The 22,659-nt window shown below is 42.6% G+C and overlaps 1 protein-coding gene across 2 annotated transcripts in view; it reads left to right on the top strand.

Moving 5' to 3' along the window:
• The window catches only part of LOC308301783 (CD276 antigen-like), a 54,044-nt gene that overhangs the window by 16,613 nt on the left and 14,772 nt on the right, over positions 1-22,659 (top strand). For both annotated transcript variants that reach the window (XM_080745889.1, XM_080745890.1), the window contains exon 2: positions 16,769-17,119. In XM_080745889.1, the coding sequence (XP_080602015.1) occupies positions 16,769-17,119 (351 nt within the window). The remainder of the gene's footprint in view (positions 1-16,768; positions 17,120-22,659) is intronic.

The following is a 22,659-nucleotide window of genomic DNA, read 5'->3' on the forward strand; positions in this document are numbered from 1 at the left end:
CAATTTACATCCCAATGAACTGGCTGGCTTTCTTCCTCAGCTAGTGGGCAAGGGGGGTTGAGCAACATTCTTTAAATTAGCAGGGCTTTTTGGGTGCTTGGGGGTGCTTTGGGGGCTATATTTAACATTTTCTACAGAATAAATGTAAGGCGACGGCCTTTTCGCCTTAATGAGCCGTCCGCGCCTGCTTTGCACATCTCACAATTCTGTGCAGCACGTTGTGAGTTTGTAGATTCAATATGCTGTGCGGAGTGTGCGCAAATTGCGCAACACCGCTGCACGTTGAAGAATTGGTCGTTATGTAAAGTTGGTCGCAGCTGCTCGGCACCTCGTTGGCATTTCGGCTGGCATTTAGCCTACCCTGACACTCATTTCTGGGTACGCCCCTGACACAACCCATCACATCACAGAAGAGACAACACGCGTTCACCGTTCCCTGCCCTCCGCTCCGTTCCCCCGCTGACAGGCAGCTCCAAGCGGTGGTGTAAAGTAATTAAAGTAAGCAATTTACCCCGAGTGAGAGGACATTATGCTCTGATAATGTCCTGTGTGAGGGGGTGATCGGACGAGGCGAAGCCGAGTCCGATAACACCCTCACACAGGACATTATCAGAGCATAATGTCCGACCCCGAGTGGTAAATAGCTTTTCTACCACTTTTTTCCGTATACATGAAAGAAAACACATAGTTGTAACTTGCAAGGATATTAAGTTACAATCATTATTGCCTATAAAACTTCCGCGACGACAGCAAATAGTTCCACAAACAACATCTTCTACTCACCACCAGATGACGCCAACTCCATGCAGAGAAAGATGTCTAGCATACAGCTAAGCTAACGTCAGTTAGAAGGACCGTTCCGGCCGTAAATAGAGGCTGTTCGCTTCCAGAAAGGCATAGGTTCAGAGAAAAGGGGCTTTAAAGTTGGTGGATTGCATTGGATCCAAATAAATCGGCGACGTCGTACGCACGTTAGTAAACATAGGACCGCTACGACCGTCATATGTTGGTTGGGGGAAAGGTGTTCCGACTACCTCCTGAAGTCCCCGGATGTACACTGAGGCGCATTGATCTCGTCCTCACACAACTGCGGCGGTTGTTCTGCCATAACCTCCGGAATTTAGCCAATCAGAATCCAGTATTTGAACATGTGACTAGAAAAAGTGGTAGAAAGTACATTTACTTGAGTAGCCTGTACTTGTAGGTATTTGTACTTGAGTCCAATTCCCAGTGCTTTCCTTCTACTCCACTACATTTCGGATCCTATTGTATTTATACCCAGCGATTTATTTTAAAACATTAGTCTTTTTGCAGATATAAATTAACAATTAAACATACAAACCATGCTTTTACCAGTAGACATTCGAGTTCTTTTCCCAAGCAGCCACACAGACGAGAGACACGGAAAAGCAATGCTAAGAGAAGGTCCCTCGACCTTGCTCTCTCTCTTTCTTTAAGTAGGATAGAGTGAGCTTGATTTAATACAGAGAGAGAGAGGAGTTCACCAGCGAATGTTCGCTAAATTCGACACAAGGGCGAATAAAAAACAGACGCCTTTTCGATTTTTTTAAATTCGCGTTTGGTGTGGATGCTTCCATTGACTTTATAAGGTTTTAAACAAAAGGCGATATTCGCCAATTCGCCGGCGGTGTGTATGAAGCTAGAGAGAGAGAGCATGGTCGAGGGACTTTGATTGATTGAAGACTTTATTAGAAGTTTGCATAGGAAAAGGTACAGTTTCATGACGGTACAGTTTACAGTTTAGTTTACAGTTTAGGCATTTAGCAGACGCTTTTAATCCAAAGCGACTTACAATAAGCAGATAACATCACAATAATAAACAAGATAATATGTCAGAACATCAACAATATAACAAATGGAAATGGATATTTAGTATAATCAAAGTTCTAAAAACCTAAAGACAAAAAACTAATGCTAACTAGCTTCATGTATGGTCACTGACTTTTCTGTAGTGCTAAGGGTTTAGGTGGAGTCTGAAAAGGTGAGTCTTCAGTCCACGGCGAAAGCTAGCGAGTGAGTCCGTTGTTCTAAGTGCGACAGGGAGTTTATTCCACAACTTGGGGGCCAGGAGGGCAAACTGTCTCGGACGAGTGGATTTTTGCCCTGGAGTTTTTAGCGAGGGTTCTGTCAGCATCCCTGTTTTGGCTGATCTAAGTGAGCGGGTGGGGGTGTAGGGGTTGATCAGGTTTTGGAGGTATGGAGGAGCCATACCTTTGGCTGCTTTGAAGGTCAGCATCAGTGTTTTGTATTCAGTGCGGGCCGCAACCGGGAGCCAGTGGAGGCTGCGGAGAAGGGGAGAGACATGTGAGAACTTAGGCTGGTTGAAGACCAGTCGTGCCGCGGCATTTTGGATCAGTTGGAGAGGTTTAAGTGCACATGCCGGGAGACCAGTGAGGAGAGAGTTACAATAGTCAAGCTTTGATATGACAGATGTCTGAATGAGGAGCTGGGCTGCCTCCTGGGTGAGGAAGGGTCTGACCTTACGGATGTTATAGAGTGTGAACCTACAGGACCGGGTGACTGATGCAATGTGTGCCTTGAATGATAGCTGGCTGTCCAGGACCACACCAAGGTTTCTAGCAGTAGGAACTGAAGTCACCAATGCATTATCTATGGAAATAGTGAGATCTTGCATGGGGCAAGACTTAGCTGGGAAGAAGAGTAGCTCCGTCTTGTCCGGGTTCAGCTTAAGGTGGTGGGCTGACATCCACTGTGAGATGTCGGCCAGACATGCAGCAATGCGTTCTTCCACCTGGGTGGCAGAAGGGGGGAAGGACAAAAACAGTTGAGTGTCATCAGCGTAGCAGTGATAGGATAGATTGTGAGCAGATATTACAGCACCAAGGGATTTGGTGTACAGGGAGAAAAGCAGAGGGCCAAGTACGGATCCCTGGGGGACTCCCGTGTGGAGGGTTCGGGGGGATGAAAGCAAACCTTTCCATGAGACCTGGTAGGTCCGGTCCGACAGGTAGGAGGCGAACCACTTTAGTGCCGTCCCGGTGATGCCTAGGTCAGCAAGGGTGTCCAGGAGCAGCTGGTGATTCACTGTGTCGAATGCTGCTGATAGATCCAGAAGAATCAGGACTGCAGAGTGGGAGGCAGCCTGGGCAGCATGGAGTGCTTCTGTGACTGCTAGGAGTGCCGTTTCAGTGCCGAGTGCCGGTACAGTTCACTGGTACAAGGTGTACTAAAAGGAGATCCATGAAAAGACTAAGCTTATTTCCCCAGGAAACCATTAAAGTATCTCATATAACATTGAATGACAGACGAATAGAACACAGTACTATGCAGTAGATATGTAAAGAAAAGAAATGAGAGAACAAAAAAAAAACAAGAAAACAGTACTCTGTCATCTACTCTGAGCCACCCCACTCTTAACTGGTGAGTAGTGGTGAGGTGAGTCTGATAGGGAAGGTTAAGCAGGACCCTTTTGGGCTGTTTGGAGTTTAGTTTTTAGGGCTTGTGGGGTGTCACAATACCATACATGGACTCCGTAGTCGCGACCGAGTATTTCCCGGTGAATCTGTGCGCAAAGGTGGGGGCCGATGGGCAAGGAGGGTTGCGAGCTTATGAGAAACAACTCAAATAAGACCTTAAAACCTGGCGAAAACAGTTGCGTGCATTAGCGGAAGATGACGATAAAGGAAATCATTTAATGGAAAACATTAAATTAACTTCTGAAAAGCATACACAGCCTTAAAACATGGCAAAAACAGTTGTGTGCATTAGCGCAAGATTAGATGAGGATAAAGGAAATCATTAAATGGAAAACATTAAATTAACTTCTGAAAAGGCTTCACCCACCTCGAGTCTATAGCCTACTAAAAACTAGTGAACCGCGATCTTGCCACACGTGAATAATTGTGGTTTTAAACAATACAGGCATGCAAACGTGTAGCTTTTCGGCGAAAATCGCCGTTTTGAATCCAAATTGGTCATTTGTGTGAATCGTGCAGATTCGTTAAAAAAATTGTTTATGGGGGTGGGGGGGTGTCGTATCGTCAGAGCAGCAGTGAGAAGAGGAGCGTTTATTTCTTATTCTCGGCGCCGTCCGTTTTGTCAGTACAATGGTGTTGAAGGTGGACGGGGAAGTGGGTCGTTTTATTATTTAACAAATCAATCGCTCCCCGAGTCCCTTCTCTTGCATGTCACGTCGTCATCAGCTGGCAGCGCTCAAAGTCAACACTGGCTGCACTCAGTGCACTGCGAGCCACAGACAGAGGAGAGCAGAGCGGTCTCAAAGCTCGCAAAGTTGTCGTAGTTGTGGTGTGACTGTGGGCTGTTGGCTGTTTGATTCGCTTGCATCGCGGTCGTGCGCTATTCTGCATCGATGCGTGATGTGATATTATCGGTTATAGCCTTGTTGATTTTACGATGATTCGCTAGCTTAGCCACATGCTACCGCTAGTCGCCGTGACTTCTTCCTACAGAAGGAGGCTGAGACATGTCACAAAAAGTCAACTTAAGAACGGACTAACTGAGCTCGAGTTACAAGTGAAAAGGATCGACCTTTTCTTTGACGATGATGGTTAGCTAGATTGCAAGTCAGCCAGGAGAATCCACTAAATGAATACAACTGTTTCCCAAACACTGGGTCGGGACCCATGTGTGGGTCGTGGACACATTTTATGGGTCCCTTCATTTTTGGTTTACTACATTTCGTTTTTAATTATTTCAAAACATTTTCAAAAAACATTCCCTTCCCAAAAAAGCTAAACATTTCATGATTAAAAAAAATAAATAAGTAAATTACTTTTCTAATTTCATGAATAAATAAAAAACAAAATGATCTAAGAAATGATCTTAGAAAACAAATAGGCCTATTTAAGAAGTAGTTAAAATAGCCGATCTACAAGCTCACAGTGCATATTGTCACTGTCTATGCCTGTTTATTAAAGACAAGTCCCTAAATATTAGGATATTCCTATAACTACCGGTATATCTGTAGGCTATATTATTGTAGATTTAAATTTCCTTATTATATCTAGAACAATTGGTGGTAGGCAACAAGTCCAATTTTGCTGCATATGTATGATATGTATGAGTAAGTCACTGTTTAACCGAGTTAGAAACGTGCAAATTCAGTAAAGAAAGGTCAAAAATTTCGTGCCACGCTGTGCGCGGCGCACATTTTATCCCCATAAAAATGTGTCACCTTTTTCACCTTGGGGCTGTTTGCATGTCTGACAATAACACAGACAATATAAATCCTTGTTGTGGGAAGAAAGGATATCATCATGGCCCCAAATAACTTTTAAATATCTTGCAATTGGCGACGAGTCTCTTACTAAATCGGCAAGATTACATTACATAACATAATACATAAAAGCTAAGCTATATAACCTCTCCATCATCAGCAATAGTCAGTGGTTCGTGTCCCCCACACTCCCAAGCCCCCACCGTTGCGCACAGATTCACTGGGAAATACTCGGTCGCGGCTGGATTATTGCACCAGCTATGGTCTTCAGTGTGTTGAAATTGACCATTGGGGCGATCCTCTGTAGGAAACGAGTTTGTTGGTTGATTTTATTTATTACTTTAGAAATCATCTTTTCGCTGGAAAGATTAGCTTCAAGGATATCCTAAGTAGGAGATTTCGTTTTTTTCGTGTTATGACCTTGTCACCCACTTTAATTGTGAAGTTATCGACTTTTTTGAGGTTATGATTTGATCCAAAGAGGATGGACTCAGTTTTTCCCAGGTGAATTGATAATCTGTTGTCGTTAAGCCATGTGCAGATCTTACTTAGTTCAGAGTTAAGTGTCTTTTCAACCTGCAAGTGGTCCTTGCCCGAGACTAGGAGAGCCGAGTCATCCGCGAACAGGAACAGGTTGCAGTCGCAAGCAGATGCCATGTTGTTCACATATATTAGGAACAACAGAGGTCCCAGTATTAGGGCTGTCACGATTAGGAATTTCTGGAGATGATTAATTGTCATACTAGTCGGGGATCCACATGCCCAAAAGCTCAAGGAATAGGGTTGAACATGTGATGTTCTGCCGCACCTTTTATTTCTGTTTTATCTATTAGTTTGGTCATTAAGGTCCACAGAATGAGAGGCCTGCTCTGCCGGAAACATCGCGAAAAAAGGTTATGGCCATTTGTATATTCACTGTCCCATTGACTCCACTACACAGGAAAGGAAATATATTATAAAAATGAAAGATTCTGCTTTAAGTAGCATGTGAGGGGTCAAAATGGAGAGTTTTCATGATTGTGAATCCATTGCAAGCATTTGTTTTGCACAAAAAACATTCCTTGGGCTAAAAAACTAACCAACAAAAGTGTGAAAAGTGATGAGTCATCACTTTTCACAGTCATCACAGTGATGAGTCATCACTTTTCACACTTTTGTTGGTTTTTTTCTAGCCCAAGGAATGTTTTTTGTGCAAAACAAATGCTTGCAATGGATTCAGAATCATGAAAACCCTCCATTTTGACCCCTCACGTGCTACTTAAAGCAGATTTTCTTGTTTCTAATATATTTCCTTTCCTGTGTAGTGGAGTCAATGGGACAGTGAATATACAAATGGCCATAACTTTTTTTCGCAATGTTTCCGGCAGAGCAGGCCTCTCATTCTGTGGACCTTAATGACCAAACTAATACATAAAACAGAAATAAAAAGTGCGGCAGAACATCACAGGTCCCCTCCCATTTTGAGGGACTGGATCCCCGTCTATACAAATAATTGACGATTGACGATTATATTGTCTATCTTTTTTATTTTTTATGCCACTATGATAGGAAAAGCTTTTATAATACACATACTGTTAACATTAATGAAGTGCAATTTAATTGCTTTTTGGAAATCAAGAAATTGACAAAGACATAACTTCTCTGTTCATTTTATTTGTAAACAAACCCTGCAACAGTGCAGGGTTTTAGCCTGATGTAAATATAATTGCACAGGTCAAATAGAACTTTTTGACTCTTTGACTTCAGTCATTAAACAAAGTTAACAGGTCAGGAAAGAAAATCACTTTCTTAACAAACTTAGTGCATACAGCAGCATTCAAGCCTCTCTTTTTCTCTTAGGCTTTGAAAACAGTAGAAAACATCACAGGGAGGGGACAAGTAAACCATTCTCCTTGGTGTACAGTAACAGTTGTAAAAGTGTAAACTTTAAAATTAGTGCATACAGCAGCAGTCAAGCTTCTCTTTGCCTCTTATGTCTCTTTTTTATGCCACTATGATGAGCTTTGATAATACTCATACTGTGTACAGTACACCATAGAAGAGCAATTGAATTGCTTTTTGAACATCAGTTCAGTGGTGTAAAGTAACTATTAAGTACATTTACTTGCAAACTTTAGCCCTATTTATACCGTGGTTATTTGAAAATAGCTCATCTACAAGCTCACAACGCGCTGCGATGCAAAAATAGCCGATCTACAAAGCTCACAACGCGTCGCGAGGCGTTGTGAAAATAGCCGACAACTGCAAAAATAGCCAACAACTGAAAATAGCGACAATAGCCGATCATGTTTATCATGATCCAACATCTAGTCACCATCTGCGTGTGATCATCATATAATGAGTTTCTTGTCAAAACACATTACTTTTTTAATTAAATTGGATAATTGACGATAATCGACGATTATGTATTAATCGTGACTGCCCTACCCAGTATGCTACCTTGAGGAACACCACAGCTTACTGTGAGGGGGGGGGGGGACAGGGCACCGTTAACCTCCACCACCTGTTCCCTCCCCACCAGGTAAGACTGCATCCAGCTCACTGCTGCGTTGTCAAGACCGATGGCTTTTAGTTTCTCAATCAGAATAGAGTGATTTACGGTGTCAAATGCCTTCTGGAGGTCCATCATGACCATGCCGCTATATTTGCCGTCATCCACTTCGCGTTTGATTTGGTCAGTCAAATAGAGAATGCATGTGTCAGTGGAATGAGATTTTCTGAAACCAGTTTGGAACTCGTAAATCAAATTATTCTCATCAAGATATCTTTAGCCGGGGAGCCACTGTGCCAAAATGAGAGAAGACCTGTGATGTCATGACATACTCCAAATTTTAGTTTTTCCTATTAATTTGGTCAATAAGGTACACAGAATGAGAGGCCTGCTCTGCCGGAAACACTGCGAAAAAAAGTTTCCCATTGACTTCACTATACTGGAAAAAAACACACCAAAAAAAGTAGCATGTGTGGGGTCAAACTAAGGGTTCTTCATGATTCTGAATCCATTGCAAGCATTTGTTTTGCATGAAAAACATTCCTTGGGCTAGATTTCAGCCTCTCAAACCTGTGAAAAGTGATGAGTCATCACTTTTCACCGTTATTTTGGTCCGTTTTCTAGCCCAAGGAATGTTTTTCATGCGAAACAAATGCTTGCAATGGATTCAGAATCATCAAGAACCCCTAGTTTGACCCCTCACATGCTACTTAAAGCATATTTTTTTGGTGTGTTTCTTTCCTGTATATTGAAGTCGATGGAGTGAATATACAAATGGACATAACTTTTTTTCGCAGAGTTTCCGGCAGAGCAGGCCTCTCATTCTGTGTACCTTAATGACCAAATGAATAGAAAAAACAAAAATAAAAAGTATGTCATGACGTCACAGGTAAAACCCTATTTTTTGAGCTTTTGGGCCTGTGGCTCCCCGGCTACTTGCAATCTGTTTGTAGACTATCTTCTCCATGACTTTGGATATGGAGCTAAGAATGGAAACGGGGCGATAGTTTCCAGGGTCTAGTTTGCTACCTTTTTTATGCAGGGGCGTTGTCATTCTTTAGTGCTGGATTTGTGTAGAATTGTACCGTACATTTTATAATTTGTGCTGCTATCATTATTGAGATAGTCTACACCAGGGGTTCCCACACTTTTTTGACGTGAGATCTACTTTTAAAATGACTAGCTCAAAATGATCTACCCACCCAAAATGTTTTCGCTGAGGGCCTGAGGGGGGCTTTGGAATAGCAGCACTGGCGTTACATTTTAGACAAACACACTTACTAGAAGGGGGAAATAAATGGGAAATACTGGGGGAAATGTCTTCATCACATTCTGGGGTTCTTGGGGTTCTACTGACTCTTGAACAAAGTATTGCATTGGAGGTTTGCCAATTTTAGCCATTAAGGGAGCTGACAGGCCCTTCTTGATGTCACATTGACATATTCTTTTTATATTTTAATTATATATTTTTAGAGGCATGTCATGTGGTCTACCTGCACACCCTTGGTGATCTACTGGTAGATCACGATCTACCTTTTGGGCGCCCCTGGTCTACACAACACCACTGTTCTGCTGCTATCTTCTTTAATGAAATACTGCTGCTCTACACCGCCCTCTGTAGGGTAATCACTATACTGCTTGTTACAAAGGCTTTTACATCCTCTGTTGGAATAACACATGGATTCCCATATATGGAGATTAATATCATCACATGGACCTCTACATAATATGGAGATCTCGACACCGACCTCACTAAGCCTTGGATGCCCATATGTGGAGATGCCTATATATGGAGATGCACATATATGGAGATGCACATATGGAGATGCACATATATGTAGATGCCCATTTTATGCAGACTCCAGATTGGATATGACTGACTTGTCATCATGACATCACCAAGAAAGACTCAACCACCCTGATTCATCATCATGACATCACCAAGAATGACTCAACCACTGTGGGTATAAAAGCAGTTGCATTCTCATGGTATGCTGAGATCCAACCACGCTCCCCAGGATCTCCCAACAGGACCCTTCTCAGGACATTGGCCATTGGACAACAGGACACAGGACATCGGCCACTGGACAACAGGACATAGGACATCTGACACTGGACAACGGACACAGACCTATCCAGGATTCTACCTTCAAGACCATCCACGTATCCTCAAGGACACTCCAACCTCAACCAACTCATATTCAGTTCCCAAGATATCTGGCCTTACAACCCAGATATCTTTGTACCGCACAAACCTTTGACTACCTTGACCATGTCGTTAAATATCCCGGTTTAAGTCCGGTTGGACACCACTGTGGCGGGTCCTAGTTCCAACCCTTGAATAACAGTCCTTTCTTAGTAGTATTCAATACTGCTGCTAAATCTGCTAATTCATAACCATATAAATATTTATATATATATAAATATATATAAAAGCACAATTGATGATTTCAATGGCACAAATTAGAGCACATCCTGCACTAAAGATTGAGAGAATTTTTTCCCAATTTGGAGCCAAAAAATTGGGGGTGCAAGCCTCAGCAAAACTATAACACAGAAACACACTCGCTCCGTGAGTAAACGCAGAGCGATATTATACAAAGATGACCACAATCCAGCTCTTGCCTTCCGCGAGCGCATGCACGAACGAGCCCACGTGCGATAATTTCATGTGTTACTATATACCCACTACAACCCTAATATCCCCATATTCTGAGGAGGGCTTTAGAAGAGATTGCACCAACACTACTACTCTACTAGAGGGAAGAATCTAAGCAGCCCAGTGGTTCCCAACTTGTGGGTCGGGACCCCCAGGGGGTCCCCAAATTATTTTTTTGGGGGGGTCGTCATGATTAACTTAATGTGCAACATTGTTTTCTCATTCAACATTAAACAAAGCAACAAAGTTTAAGTGTATATCTGCACATTTCCCGCGTGGTTATGAGAGTACCCCCTGAGCCATCAGGCATTGTGGTCATCAAAAGATGACCACAATCCAGCTCTTGCCTCCCGCGAGCGCATGTACGAACGAGCCCACGCGCAATAATTTCATGGGTTTACTATATCCACTTGTCTTGAACCCTAATTTCCCCATATTCTGAGGAGGGCTTTAGAAGAGATAGGGCGGTTTGCACCAACACTACCAACACTACTACTCTACTAGAGGGAAGAATCCCAGTAGCCTAGTGGTTCTCAACTTGTGGGTCGGGGTCCCCAAATTATTTTGTAGGGGTCGGCATGATTAACTTAATGTGCAACATTGTTTTCTCACTCAACAGTAAACAAACCAACATAAAGTTTAAATGTATAGAGGGTATCTGCACATATGCCCCTTTTATACGGAGACGAATTTGTAATTACCAGGTAGTTTTTACTAGTAAAACGGCCATTTTGACACACAGAGACGCGTTTTTATGACCTAATCGGACACTTTTTTGAATTCGGGTCTGAAAGTGGAAAAGTGCGTTTTCGCATCATATACGCAGCTGTGTAATAAAGGAAATCGGCAGCGAGGGAGAGTGCGATGGTATCATAGCACCCCCTCCCCTGCTCCCCCTCCCCTGCTGCATAACAGTGTCAGTCTGTCAGACTAACCGAAAATGTATTATTATTATTTGTGTTGTTGTAGGCTTAATTAAAACCCAGAAAATAGCCCAAACTGAACACATAGCGATCTATTAGCCCAAACCTCATTTGAAAAATGTCAGGAGTATATGAAAGCCTTTTAAAAATGTCTATAGCCTATTGGCTATGAAACATTTATTGGTTTATAGACAAAATAATCAATTACAACTGCCAGCAGAAGTAGGTCAGATCAATAATTACGCATGAGTCGCACCTGGTAGCCTAGCTGGCCTGACAGAGTTGCAACAGCTCTCCTCTCCGCAAAGTTAAATTAAACCATTAGGCTATGGATTGGTAACCATTCCATTCTAAGCAAACTAATGATTAATGACTATTTTGCGTTCCCCTTTTCAACTTCTCACAAACACTGGATTAATTCTTCATGCACCGCATCACATCACAGAAGCAGCGGACTTCAGGTAATGAGTGCGTTATTGTAATATGCTGAGTCTTGCTGGCAGACAGACAGATAGACAGACAGACAGACAGAGTGATTTATCCAGATGCTTTGCCATTAGGCTACTCACACGAGTAATGTAATGAATATGCTGACAGACAGACAGACAGAATAAAAAGAGTCCACGAATAGGCCTGCACACTCGCTCATAATGTCAAAAAAAAAGAAAAGAAAATCCTCCTCCTCCGGCTGCTCGACGCGATCCTGCCAGCAGCGTCAGTTCTGCAAATGCTAAGGTATGGTAACATGGCTGTTGTCTTGCACGTGTGAAGGCATGCATGCAATACACCAGTCATGTTGCCAATACTTTTTAGCAACAAGCATGATGAATTCATTTTAAGAAGTACATTTTATTATTTTCTCCTGTAATCAAGGTACGTTATACCATACCCATGTGCGCCTCTGTAGTCTACTCCACTCGCTCGCATCCATTGGTGCGTTATGGCGTTTTTTCCGACTTTATATCGCCCATCCCCATAGATAATGTCCAGAAATTTGCTCCATATAAATGATGTTCCAACCTTCATCTTCCAGGTGGCTTTTATTGGCGTTTTAAAAAACCTCTATGATTTAACTTCAGCCAACTGGCTGCACCGCGGGACTCATTGAATATGCGAACAGAGTTCAACAGACGATAATAATATGGATTTGGGAGCATAGCCTAATTACAATGCATGTCTCATTAAAAACAACATAGGCTATATTTTATAGTTGAAGGGTAAATACACAGTAGCCTATATGTACGGGCATATGTACTACAGCATTTTGCATGATATGGTGCGTTTCGTGTAAACGCAGACAATACGAGTCAATGAGGAGCCAATGCGAGGTGTAAAGGCGATCTCATTTTGATAACGAATCCAAAATGAGATCGGCAGCGACTCCGTTTAATAGTAGCCTAAAGAAACAATTTAAGGACTTTTTAATAGCTCTAAAATGACAAATTAAACATTGGCCAAATTGTCAAGTATTAGAGGCAGACGTTGTGAAAATAGCAGATCTACATGCTCACATACAATCTGCTATTTTCACAGTAGAAACCGTGTTATACAAAATGTTGCCTGAACTCTTATCCCCAGTTAAAATATGATTATTTTGGGCACAGTCTGAAAAGGTTGAGAACCACTGAAGTAGCCTACTGATGAGACTTTTAAATGTTTGATAAATACACAGTGCTGTCAAACAAGTCTATGGAGCTATCTATGACATCTATTAAGATTTCATTTGCAACAGAATTTTGATACAATATAGTGGGGGTCCTGCTTCATCTCCCTTTAGCTAAGGGGTCCTTGACTTGAAAACATCTTCTTGCCTGCAGTGCCTGCCTGCAAACAGCCAGTAGCCACAAATCACAATATAAAAATAGAAATGATTGCCCAGGATATTTTATCAGCTGCTATAGTAACAACAACAACAATAATTATAATAATAATTATAATTAATTAAAAATATGTTTAAACGTTGGTTTGTCTGGAGCCCTGCAGCAGTGTTCACTGTTCAGCCTGTAGGTTAGCTGCACTTGATTTAAAATAAAAAATAAAAAATAAAATAAACCATAGAAACCCGGGAAAAACATGGGGGAAAAAAAAAAAAACTTTTTTTTTCGCCCACGTGGGCATGTGGGTCAACCCCACCCCAGAAGGTTATTCCAAAAAAGAGGACACTTGCCATGACAGACTGGTAGAACATCTGTAGCATCCTATTGCACATGCCAAACAATCTCAGTCTAAGATGGTTATCCTCGCTCCACTGCACCTGAGAACTTCTGCAGATGACAGGTCTTGGAGTTGAAACGGAAATTCGATGTATAGAGAGTGAACACGAAAGGTGAGAGCACAGTGCGAGGCTATGCTGTAGACTAGACGTGAAACCCTGCCCAGTGGATCACAGGACGGCCCTTCTGTCCTATTGGTTGTCAGTCCAAAGATGCTCAGACTTTTGATGATGCAGCCATAAGATAATTGTTAGACATGCATTATTTTATAGAATAACACCAACATTGGCAACATGTGTCCTGCAGTGAGCAACAGTGACCACTAGGGGGAAGCAAAACTGTAATAATTATGTATTTTCTATTGTTTCTGAACACTGGTGATCACAGAGTATAGTGGTTCTCAACATGTGGTACAGGGACCACCAGGGGTCCTTGAGGGGGTTCCAAATGGACCCTTACAGGTCTGTAACTGTGTACAAATGGAACCAAGTGGACCCTTACAGGTCTGTAACTCTGAGAGTGTACACAAGGAACCAAATAGACTCTTACAGTAGAGTGTACAAATGGAACCAAATGTGTTACGACTGATGTGAGTTTGACCCAAATGCACAGCAAAGGAGGAAGCAGTTGAAGGTTAAATGCCCACCCGGGCGTATTTATTAACACGGGAACACAGAGTTAATTCACAAGGGGGGCAAAAAGGGGAATTGGGCTCTGCAGCTGCTCCAACTCAGCACAGAACCTGGGAAACTGAGGAGGAGAGAAAAAGAGTCAATAATAATCCACAAAGAATTGCAGTGCACAGCTAAGATGCCGGTGAGTGACAGGACCCAGGGTGTGACCATTCAGTGCGAAGGCAGGGACAGGCCTCTGGAGTGCAGAGACAGGGATTCCCAACTTCAGAGCAAACTAGCAGGCAATAAAGCTCTCACTGGCCCCGGAGTCGATGAAAGCTGGAATAGTGAGCGACTGTCCCTCCCAGGCGAGTGTTACAGGGAAACTGGCACCACTGACGGTGAGGGGCTGGGGAGAAGTTAGTTGACTCACCTAAAAACCCAGACTGGGAGAAACTATACCCCCTGGCATCCGGGAAGAGGACACCTTGGAGCGGAGAGTTGGACAGTCGGCGCAATACAAACAGAGCCTGTGTAGCCTGTGGCGCTCACGCTCAGCTGGATAAAGCAACCCCTGGGAGTCACACAAATTCGGCCCAGTTGCATGGAGTCCTCCTCTGTGGAACTGGAGAAGGCAGATGGTTCTTGCTCGGGCCGAGTGAGACTGGTGGGACTGAGGAAATAGGCTTGGAAGCAACGTAATGCTGGGATGCCCTCTCACACTTACGTTCACATTGTCGCTCGTCAATGGAAATGGCTAGAGAGATGAGTTTCGACAGAGTAGTTGGTCTCTCTCTTGGCTAGGGTTTCTTTCGTAGGCTCGCTCAAACCCCGGAGGAACGCGCGGAGGAGTGCAGGCTCGTTCCAATCACTGCGGGCAGCGAGGATGCGCGGAACTCATTGGCATAATCAGCTACAGAGGTGGAGCCCTGCTGGAGGGTAGAGAGAGCTGTGTCGGCGTCATGCCCCTAGACGTCGTGGTCAAACACAGCCTTGAACTCCAAAACAAAGTCTTTGTAGTTCTGCATGTAGGCTGCAGACTGGCAAAAATCCACCGGCGCGCCAGTGGTCAAATTGGTAATATATGCTATACGGGCGGGGGAGGTGAAGTACATGCTAAGCTGGAGATCAAACATGTACTCCCACTGCATGAGAAACTCCCGGCAGAGGGAGAAGGTGCCGTCATAGGAAGCCAGGGCAGTAAGGTGGGGTTCCCGGCTGGGAGACGTACTCTGCACGGGAGCGAGACTTGGAGGAGTGAGTTGTGCGCTGAGTGTAGCCACTTGTTCAGAGTTCCTCGACCAAGGACGTGATGGTTAACCTGTGTTTGTTGTTGAGTGGCCTGGGACTGCTGGAAAGTAGAAACCTCCTGGAGCTCCCGCTGTAGGCTTAAAACGGCAGAGGATGCCTCCGACAGCAGGCGGGAGTGTTGTTCAAAAACTTGTCCTTGGACCTGAAGTGGGGTGAGAGATGGGTGCTTTTCTTCCATGCTGGCTGGGTCCAGGTGGCCAGATCTTACTGTTACGACTGATGTGAGTTTGACCCAAATGCACAGCAAAGGAGGAAGCAGTTGAAGATTAAAGGCCCACCCGGGCATATTTATTAACACTGGAACACAGAGTTAATTCACGAGGGGGGCAAAAAGGGGAATTGGGCTCTGCAGCTGCTCCAACTCGGCACGGAACCCGGGAAACTGAGGAGGAGAGAAAAAGGCAGAGTCAATAATAATCCACAAAGAATAGCAGTGCACAGCTAAGATGCAAACTGGCTATCTCTGCTAAACTGGGAAAGCTAACAATGGCTGTCTACTTTCCCAACCATAGACTGGTGAAGATCTGGCACCGAGCTGCAAACAGGCGAGGCTTTTGTAGCCTCTGGAGGTGATTGCAGATGGTGACCAGGTGAGGAGATTGGCAACGAGAGGCAGCTGGGAAGACTCCTGGAACTCTGTAGAGGCGTGCTTTGGCTCCCTCTCGTGGCCAAATAGGTTGTGGAGATGGAATCGTAACAAAATGGACCCTTACAGGGTAACTCTGAGAGTGTACAAATGGAACCAACAACAAGTAACAAGTAGGTCGGGAGTGGCTTATTGTCGGTATCAGCCGGTAACACGCGGGAGTCTGTCCCCGTTACAATGCGCTAGACCCCTGGGAGATGGACTGCTGAGGTGGAGCGCCACACCTACCATCAGCTCCCAGTACTTGCCGCACAACTTGCCAAGCCGTGCTACTCATACGCTGAGTTGGCGGTGCCCGGAATCGAACCCATGACCTTGCGGTACAAAGGCAAGAGCTCTACCGACTGAGCTACCCGGGAACCAAATGGACCCTTAAATGGTAACTCTGAGAGTCTACATACACTGCAGTAGAGTTAAACAGTGCTGAACAGTGTTTGTTCCAGGTTTGGTGAGGATTGGATTAATGCTGTGCCTATGGCACCCAGGGGCCCCCAGTGCCCTTCATGTGGCCCCCGGGGGCACAGAAAGCAACTAAAAGGTCTCCATTTAATCAGTGCCTGCATACTGCGTAACACAGATAGCAGATCATAGCACTGGACACCGGCTCAATCCTACTTACACTAACCTGTGTGTACAAGTGAATAGCATACGTACATCTGCAGTATCTAATGAATAATTTTGTTTCGTTTCAAGGAAGGGTGTTCGGGTCCTCTCATGATGTGCTGGCCAAAGAGGGAGATGATGTCATCCTTCCATGTCACATTGAACCACCTGTCAACATGGAGGAGAAGACTGTGGAGTGGACCAGACCTGACCTGATGCCAGAATATGTGCACCTTCGCCTAGATGGACGTGACATGCCCCGCTCTACAAACCCATTGTACAAACAGAGGACATCACTGTTTCATGAAGAGTTGTCTCATGGTAACATCTCACTGAAGCTGGTCAGGGTGAGGCTCTCAGACGAGGGGATCTACAGGTGTTCTGCCATAACCCTGGAAATTCCACGCATGCACAGAAGCAGTTTGTTCGAGCTCCATGTTGGTAAGATTTAGTGTTCAAAACATGGATGAGGAACCAGAAAGCTGTCATTTACCCTTCATCCCCATCCCATATATAGCTATTTAACACTGTTACTAAACACACACTCTATAACAATGATTACTGTCATGGGACACACATATATGGACATGGGACACACATTTTGCTTTTTGAAAAAGCCTATTCATTCTGGACTGATATTCTGGAAGTACGGGAGATTCTGAACTGAAATGGCCATATATGGACATGGGACACACATTTTGCTTTTTGAAAAAGCCTATTCATTCTGGACTGATATTCTGGAAGTACGGGACAGATAAAGCCTGTTCATTCTGGACTGAAATGACCATATATGGACATGAAACACATATTTTGTTTTTGAAAAAACCTGTTCATTCTGGACTGAAATTACCATATATGGGCGTGGGACACACAAAGCCACTCATTGGAAGCGGTTTTCACCGCTTCAAAAACATTCATTGGGCTAAAACGGCCACCACAAAAGTGTGAAAAGTGATGACTCATCACTTTTCATCACTAAACCATAGTCTGGTAGGGCAGTTTTTTAGCCCAAGGAATGTTTTTTGTGCAAAACAGGTGCTTGCAATGGATTCAGAATCATGAAAAACCCCTAGTTTGACCAGTTATATGCTACAGATTATTTTTTTGCTTTTTTTTCCTGTAAAGTTAATGGGACACCAATTTCATTGCGCAATATGGCAGTACCATGGGGTGCCCATCTTGGCACCCATCTTAAAATGATTAAGTATGTTATGGACAACATCTGTGCCAAATCTGGCGAATTTGCGAGAATCTGAACCAAAATATCCCTGGGGCCCCCGACTAGTTGAATCATGACCATAAAACCTTTGATCCTGTGAAAAGAACATTTAGAAAATCACTAAACAAAGGGTATTTATTAAATGTAGTATTATAATGTAATATGTAATATTCAAGTGTGTGTGTGTGTGTGTGTGTGTGTGTGTGTGTGTGTGTGTGTGTGTGTGTGTGTGTGTGTGTGTGTGTGTGTGTGTGTGTGTGTGTGTGTGTGTGTGTGTGTGTGTGTGTGTGTGTGTGTGTGTGTGGCTGCCCTTGCCGGTTGTGAAATGAATAGTCGGATTGGTCTCAACTGGTGCTTTTATTTTCGCTTCATTACACATGTGAAGCAATCCCTCAACACCGTAAGCTAAATAGCGAAAATGACATAAGGCAAAATGACAAAAATAGAGAAATGACAAAATAGAGAAATGATACAAGTTTAAAAGAACCAAGCTTTCGAGACGCTTACAATATATATATATATTTGTTCACAGGATCAAAGGTTGTATGGTCATGATTCACTGACATCCTGGATGGCTTGGTTCTAGGCTTAACTCTTCTACAGCTATATACGTTAATGTACGCCCGATTCAGGCAGGTTACTGTTGCCAATACGAACGGGCCGTTTGTTCGTTCTTTACCTTGTTTGAGCACTGTAAGCTGATGAGGGGTCGCGCCGGTTTGTACAGTAGAAACGGCTCCCGTAACGCTGGTCTCAAATCTCCACCACACATAAACAACAATGGAGGTGGAATCACTTCCTGGCGAGTGACATTTGCAGCCTCATTCATTGCATATGGCTGCCCCCTGCAGTCAGTTTGGCTCGATTACATCTATGCATGCAAAAAGAAAGTTTGGAAATAATGCATGGATAATTTTCTATAACATTGCAAAGGTAAGCTACTTTTAAACTACTTTGATGGCAGTAGCACAAATAAATAAAGCAGTAAAAGAGTTAATATAATTGTTATAAATATTTTTGTAAAAGTCTATGGGGGAAATTAATGGGAGATCTTTTGTTGGCACCAGTAAACAACACCCACTGTTATGCTCTACTAGTCGAGAATGTAGAAGAATTGTTATTTTGATCAACTTTTGCCTGTTATCTCTCCTAAGGTACCACATCAATACAGCATGCAATAGTGGAAGAACAATACTTTAGACAAATAATAGCTTGCAACAACATATTGGGAAAAAAATAACTAAGGGAGCAAATGTTTTGTTTTCTTTTCTTTTTTGTTTTAAGAAGGGTACCCCTGGAGAAAAATAGGGGAGGGTCATGCCTTTCTAATTTTTTAGTTCAAGGGAGGGTCAGCATTTTCTTAAGTCCAAGGGGAGGGTCATACAATTTTTTATTATAAAAACGGACTCTTCTGAGCACAGGTCTCCACCAGGTCAGAAAGGTTATTGTGGCCTCCTGGTGGCGTTATAGGCCATTGTGAAAATGGTGCCATGGGTTCTTTGGCCTTTCATGGCAATAGGCCCTATGCACAGCAGCCATTAGAGAGAGGTTGGATGGTCTTCTCACTTCCTTCAAATAGTGGGGCGGGTAACCAAACCAATTGTGCATTTTATGAAAGAAGCATGAAACTACATACATCTACATACCCCAAGGTTTGATTTTAGACGTGGAACCACTTTTTATCTGACCTCTGGTGACCTTGAGGGGTCTTGGACTTCAGTATTGCATTTTCCCACATTTTGTTTCATTATTTTCCATTATAATAGTATCTATATGTTTGTTAAAATGGCAGTTTTGTTCTAATAAGAAGCATCACAGAGCTTCTGATCCATTGTGGGTGCAAGAAATATGCTGAAAGTGCAAAAAGGCTGCCCTCAAGTTAGTCTGGGGGCCAAAGCTGATATTGAGACATAAGCAGATATCTCTGGGTAGAAGCTGCCAACCTATTCAGTATTAATCTTTAACCCCTTGTCATGTGTTCTAGCCTGGTTGGTATCTCTGAAAAAGATTTTTAGGTCATTTTATCACTGTATACTGAGGTGGTTAAATCGGATTTTGCTGCTATAATGTTGAGCAAATTTCCAAATGTATTACTGCTAATGTGGTAGTATAATGAAAATGCAAGTAGCAAAGCTAATATTAGTTGATGCTGGCTAAAGTGATGATGAATATAAGTTTAAAGTGATGGAGGATATGGCTGATTCTGTGTGTGCAGTCACACCTGGTTGTCAGGGGGCCAAAGCTGATATGGACTTGACCTAAGATAACACCTCTGGGTAATAACAGACAACCTATCCAGTATTAATGTTTAAATCCTTGTCATGTATTCTAGCCTGGTTGTAATCTCACAAATACGTACTGACCATTTATTTATTTTAAATTTGCTGCAATAATGTTGAGCAAAGTTGCATATGTAAATGTACTGCTAATGTGGTAATGTAATGAAAATGCAGGTAGCAAAGCTAATATTAGTTGATGCTGGCAAGAGTAATGGTGAATATTATTTCAAGAGCATGATGCCCTGGTTTGCTGCTTATGATCACAGACATGAGACAGCTATAAACCGTTGGTCCATCACCTACAATGAAAGTGTTTGTGCAACCTTGGCAGAGGATACCAGAGCATTTTTTTTGACTGACACATGATGATGAAGACACCAAGAATCAAAAGATATCACATCTTCCAAAAGGAGAATGTTTATGATCTAGTGTCTTTGACAACTGGTGATGTTGCTTCAGAAGATACACTGAAGGACCTCGGAAATGCTGCAGTCTGGCAAGAAAAGTATCACTTAATTTGTTGGGAACCAACTGGTCACAAAGAATAAAGACTTCCACGACAGCATCTCCAAGAGAAAACCCAAAACGTCCTCAAGGCTCTACAGTGCAGATACCAAGCTTGAAAGATTCAGAACCAAGTATGTGAAGCCAAACGGGATATTTAGCTTAATTGAAATGGTCAGATACTAAATGGTCTGTTAGCATTTAATGCTCTCACTGCCAGTTCACTATAGGAAAAAAGAGAGCCTGGAAATTGTTCCAGCCCTCAACTTCTCCATAACTTTGTTGAGGATGAAGTACCAAGTACAGCTACTATCTCATTGGCAGTTTGTATGCACACTCTCTGCAAATCAGTTCAAGCAGTTTTCTGTGGCTTGTTTTGAAAACTGAAAGCCAATATTGATACATTGCCACCAACAATTGATGCCTTGACTCTGCACATCATGAGGACCCACTATCAACAAGGGTATCCAAAGCCCTCACCAATCAATTGTGGCTGGCACATGGTAGAAGGCAGGTTGGTCCCCCAGCTTTAAACTTAAGAACCATCTCTAGGTCAGATGCTTGGAACAGTTTGTGCACTGGTTTCCACTTACAGGCAAGTGTAAACCAGTGCAATATAGGGCATTGTCTCTGTCATAAAAGAGGGATTTACTGAAGTGGAGCATATGGATGTGCCCGTGCAGCTATGTACAAAAACTAATTTGACAATGAAGAAATGACAATGAAGAAATAGATCTTGATCAGGAGTATTGTCTCACTAGTGAAACTCAAGAGTTAAGTTCACCAAAAGTGTATGTTATTACATACCAGAGTGCTTCTTGTGTACTGATTACACATAATATTTCCATTACTAGATAATACCCAGAGGGTACAGTTTGCCATCAGCATTGAGTGTTGTTATTTTATATTCAATTGTATTGCCATATTGTCTATTTAGCATTACACATGTTCAATGTTGCAAATGTTCTCATTCTTAGTCTTGCTGTTTATTCTTTGACAAGCTGTGTTATCCATTTTGGTGTGATGTGTGTTTTGAATTGTGTAATTTATTGTGTACTCAAAATTTACAAAACCACCATTAAAGAAGTTGCCTTTTACAATAATATTTAAAAATGTATTGCAATTACATTCAAAATACATTTCCATATTGTTCTTCTATATGTTTCCTTTAATATAACAACTTTAAAATATAACACATTTAAAATAAATTTAAAAGTAAATAATTAAGCAAATGCATACACCGTTTAATCAGATTATTTGTCAGATTAAATGGGCATTCAAATATTGAAGGGGCACTTTTCTGTTTTGGCCCCCTGACTAAGTGTACTGCCCTTTGCTCATGCTCAGGAGAATGTTAGGCCTCACTAATCATGTCATTGTAGGGTAGGTACTACTTACTACAACTGGTGTAGGTTAAGAGATGTCAACTGTTCAATCAAATGTAATATTAAAATATTGTAGAAAGTCTGTTTTTGAGTCTTTGTGATTGTGTGAGGTGTGTTTGCATGACATGAAAACCAAGTAACATATCCTATACAGTTGATTTAATCTATTAAAGCACTTTTATGATGACCAGTGGGCTCCACAACTCTTCTTTTTGATATAATTCCTTTGTTCTCGCACAAAAGTGGAAAATAACGTGTTTTTGAGAGCCCTGAAATGGGTACATCCCCTGACGAGTCCCGGAGGTCAATTCAGAAGTGGTTCCACATCTGAAAACAAACTTCATAGTATATAGAAACACTGTAGAAAGTTTCATGCTTCTTTCATAAAATGCACAATACCTTCCATATAATGAGCTTAACTGCCCCACTAAAGGTGTTACCAATGATACTAATGAAGGTTCTGTTCCATTTCATGTTGCACAGTGGTTCTCAAACCTTTTACGCCTGCATTTGGTTCCATTTGAACACTCTCAGAGTAACACCTTTTAAGGGGTCATTTGAAACCCCCAAGGAAGCACGAGGGTCCCTGGGCCA

The sequence above is a fragment of the Nannobrachium achirus genome, assembly GCF_963921795.1.
Source record: "Nannobrachium achirus genome assembly, chromosome: 17".
Taxonomy (NCBI): Eukaryota; Metazoa; Chordata; class Actinopteri; order Myctophiformes; family Myctophidae; genus Nannobrachium; species Nannobrachium achirus.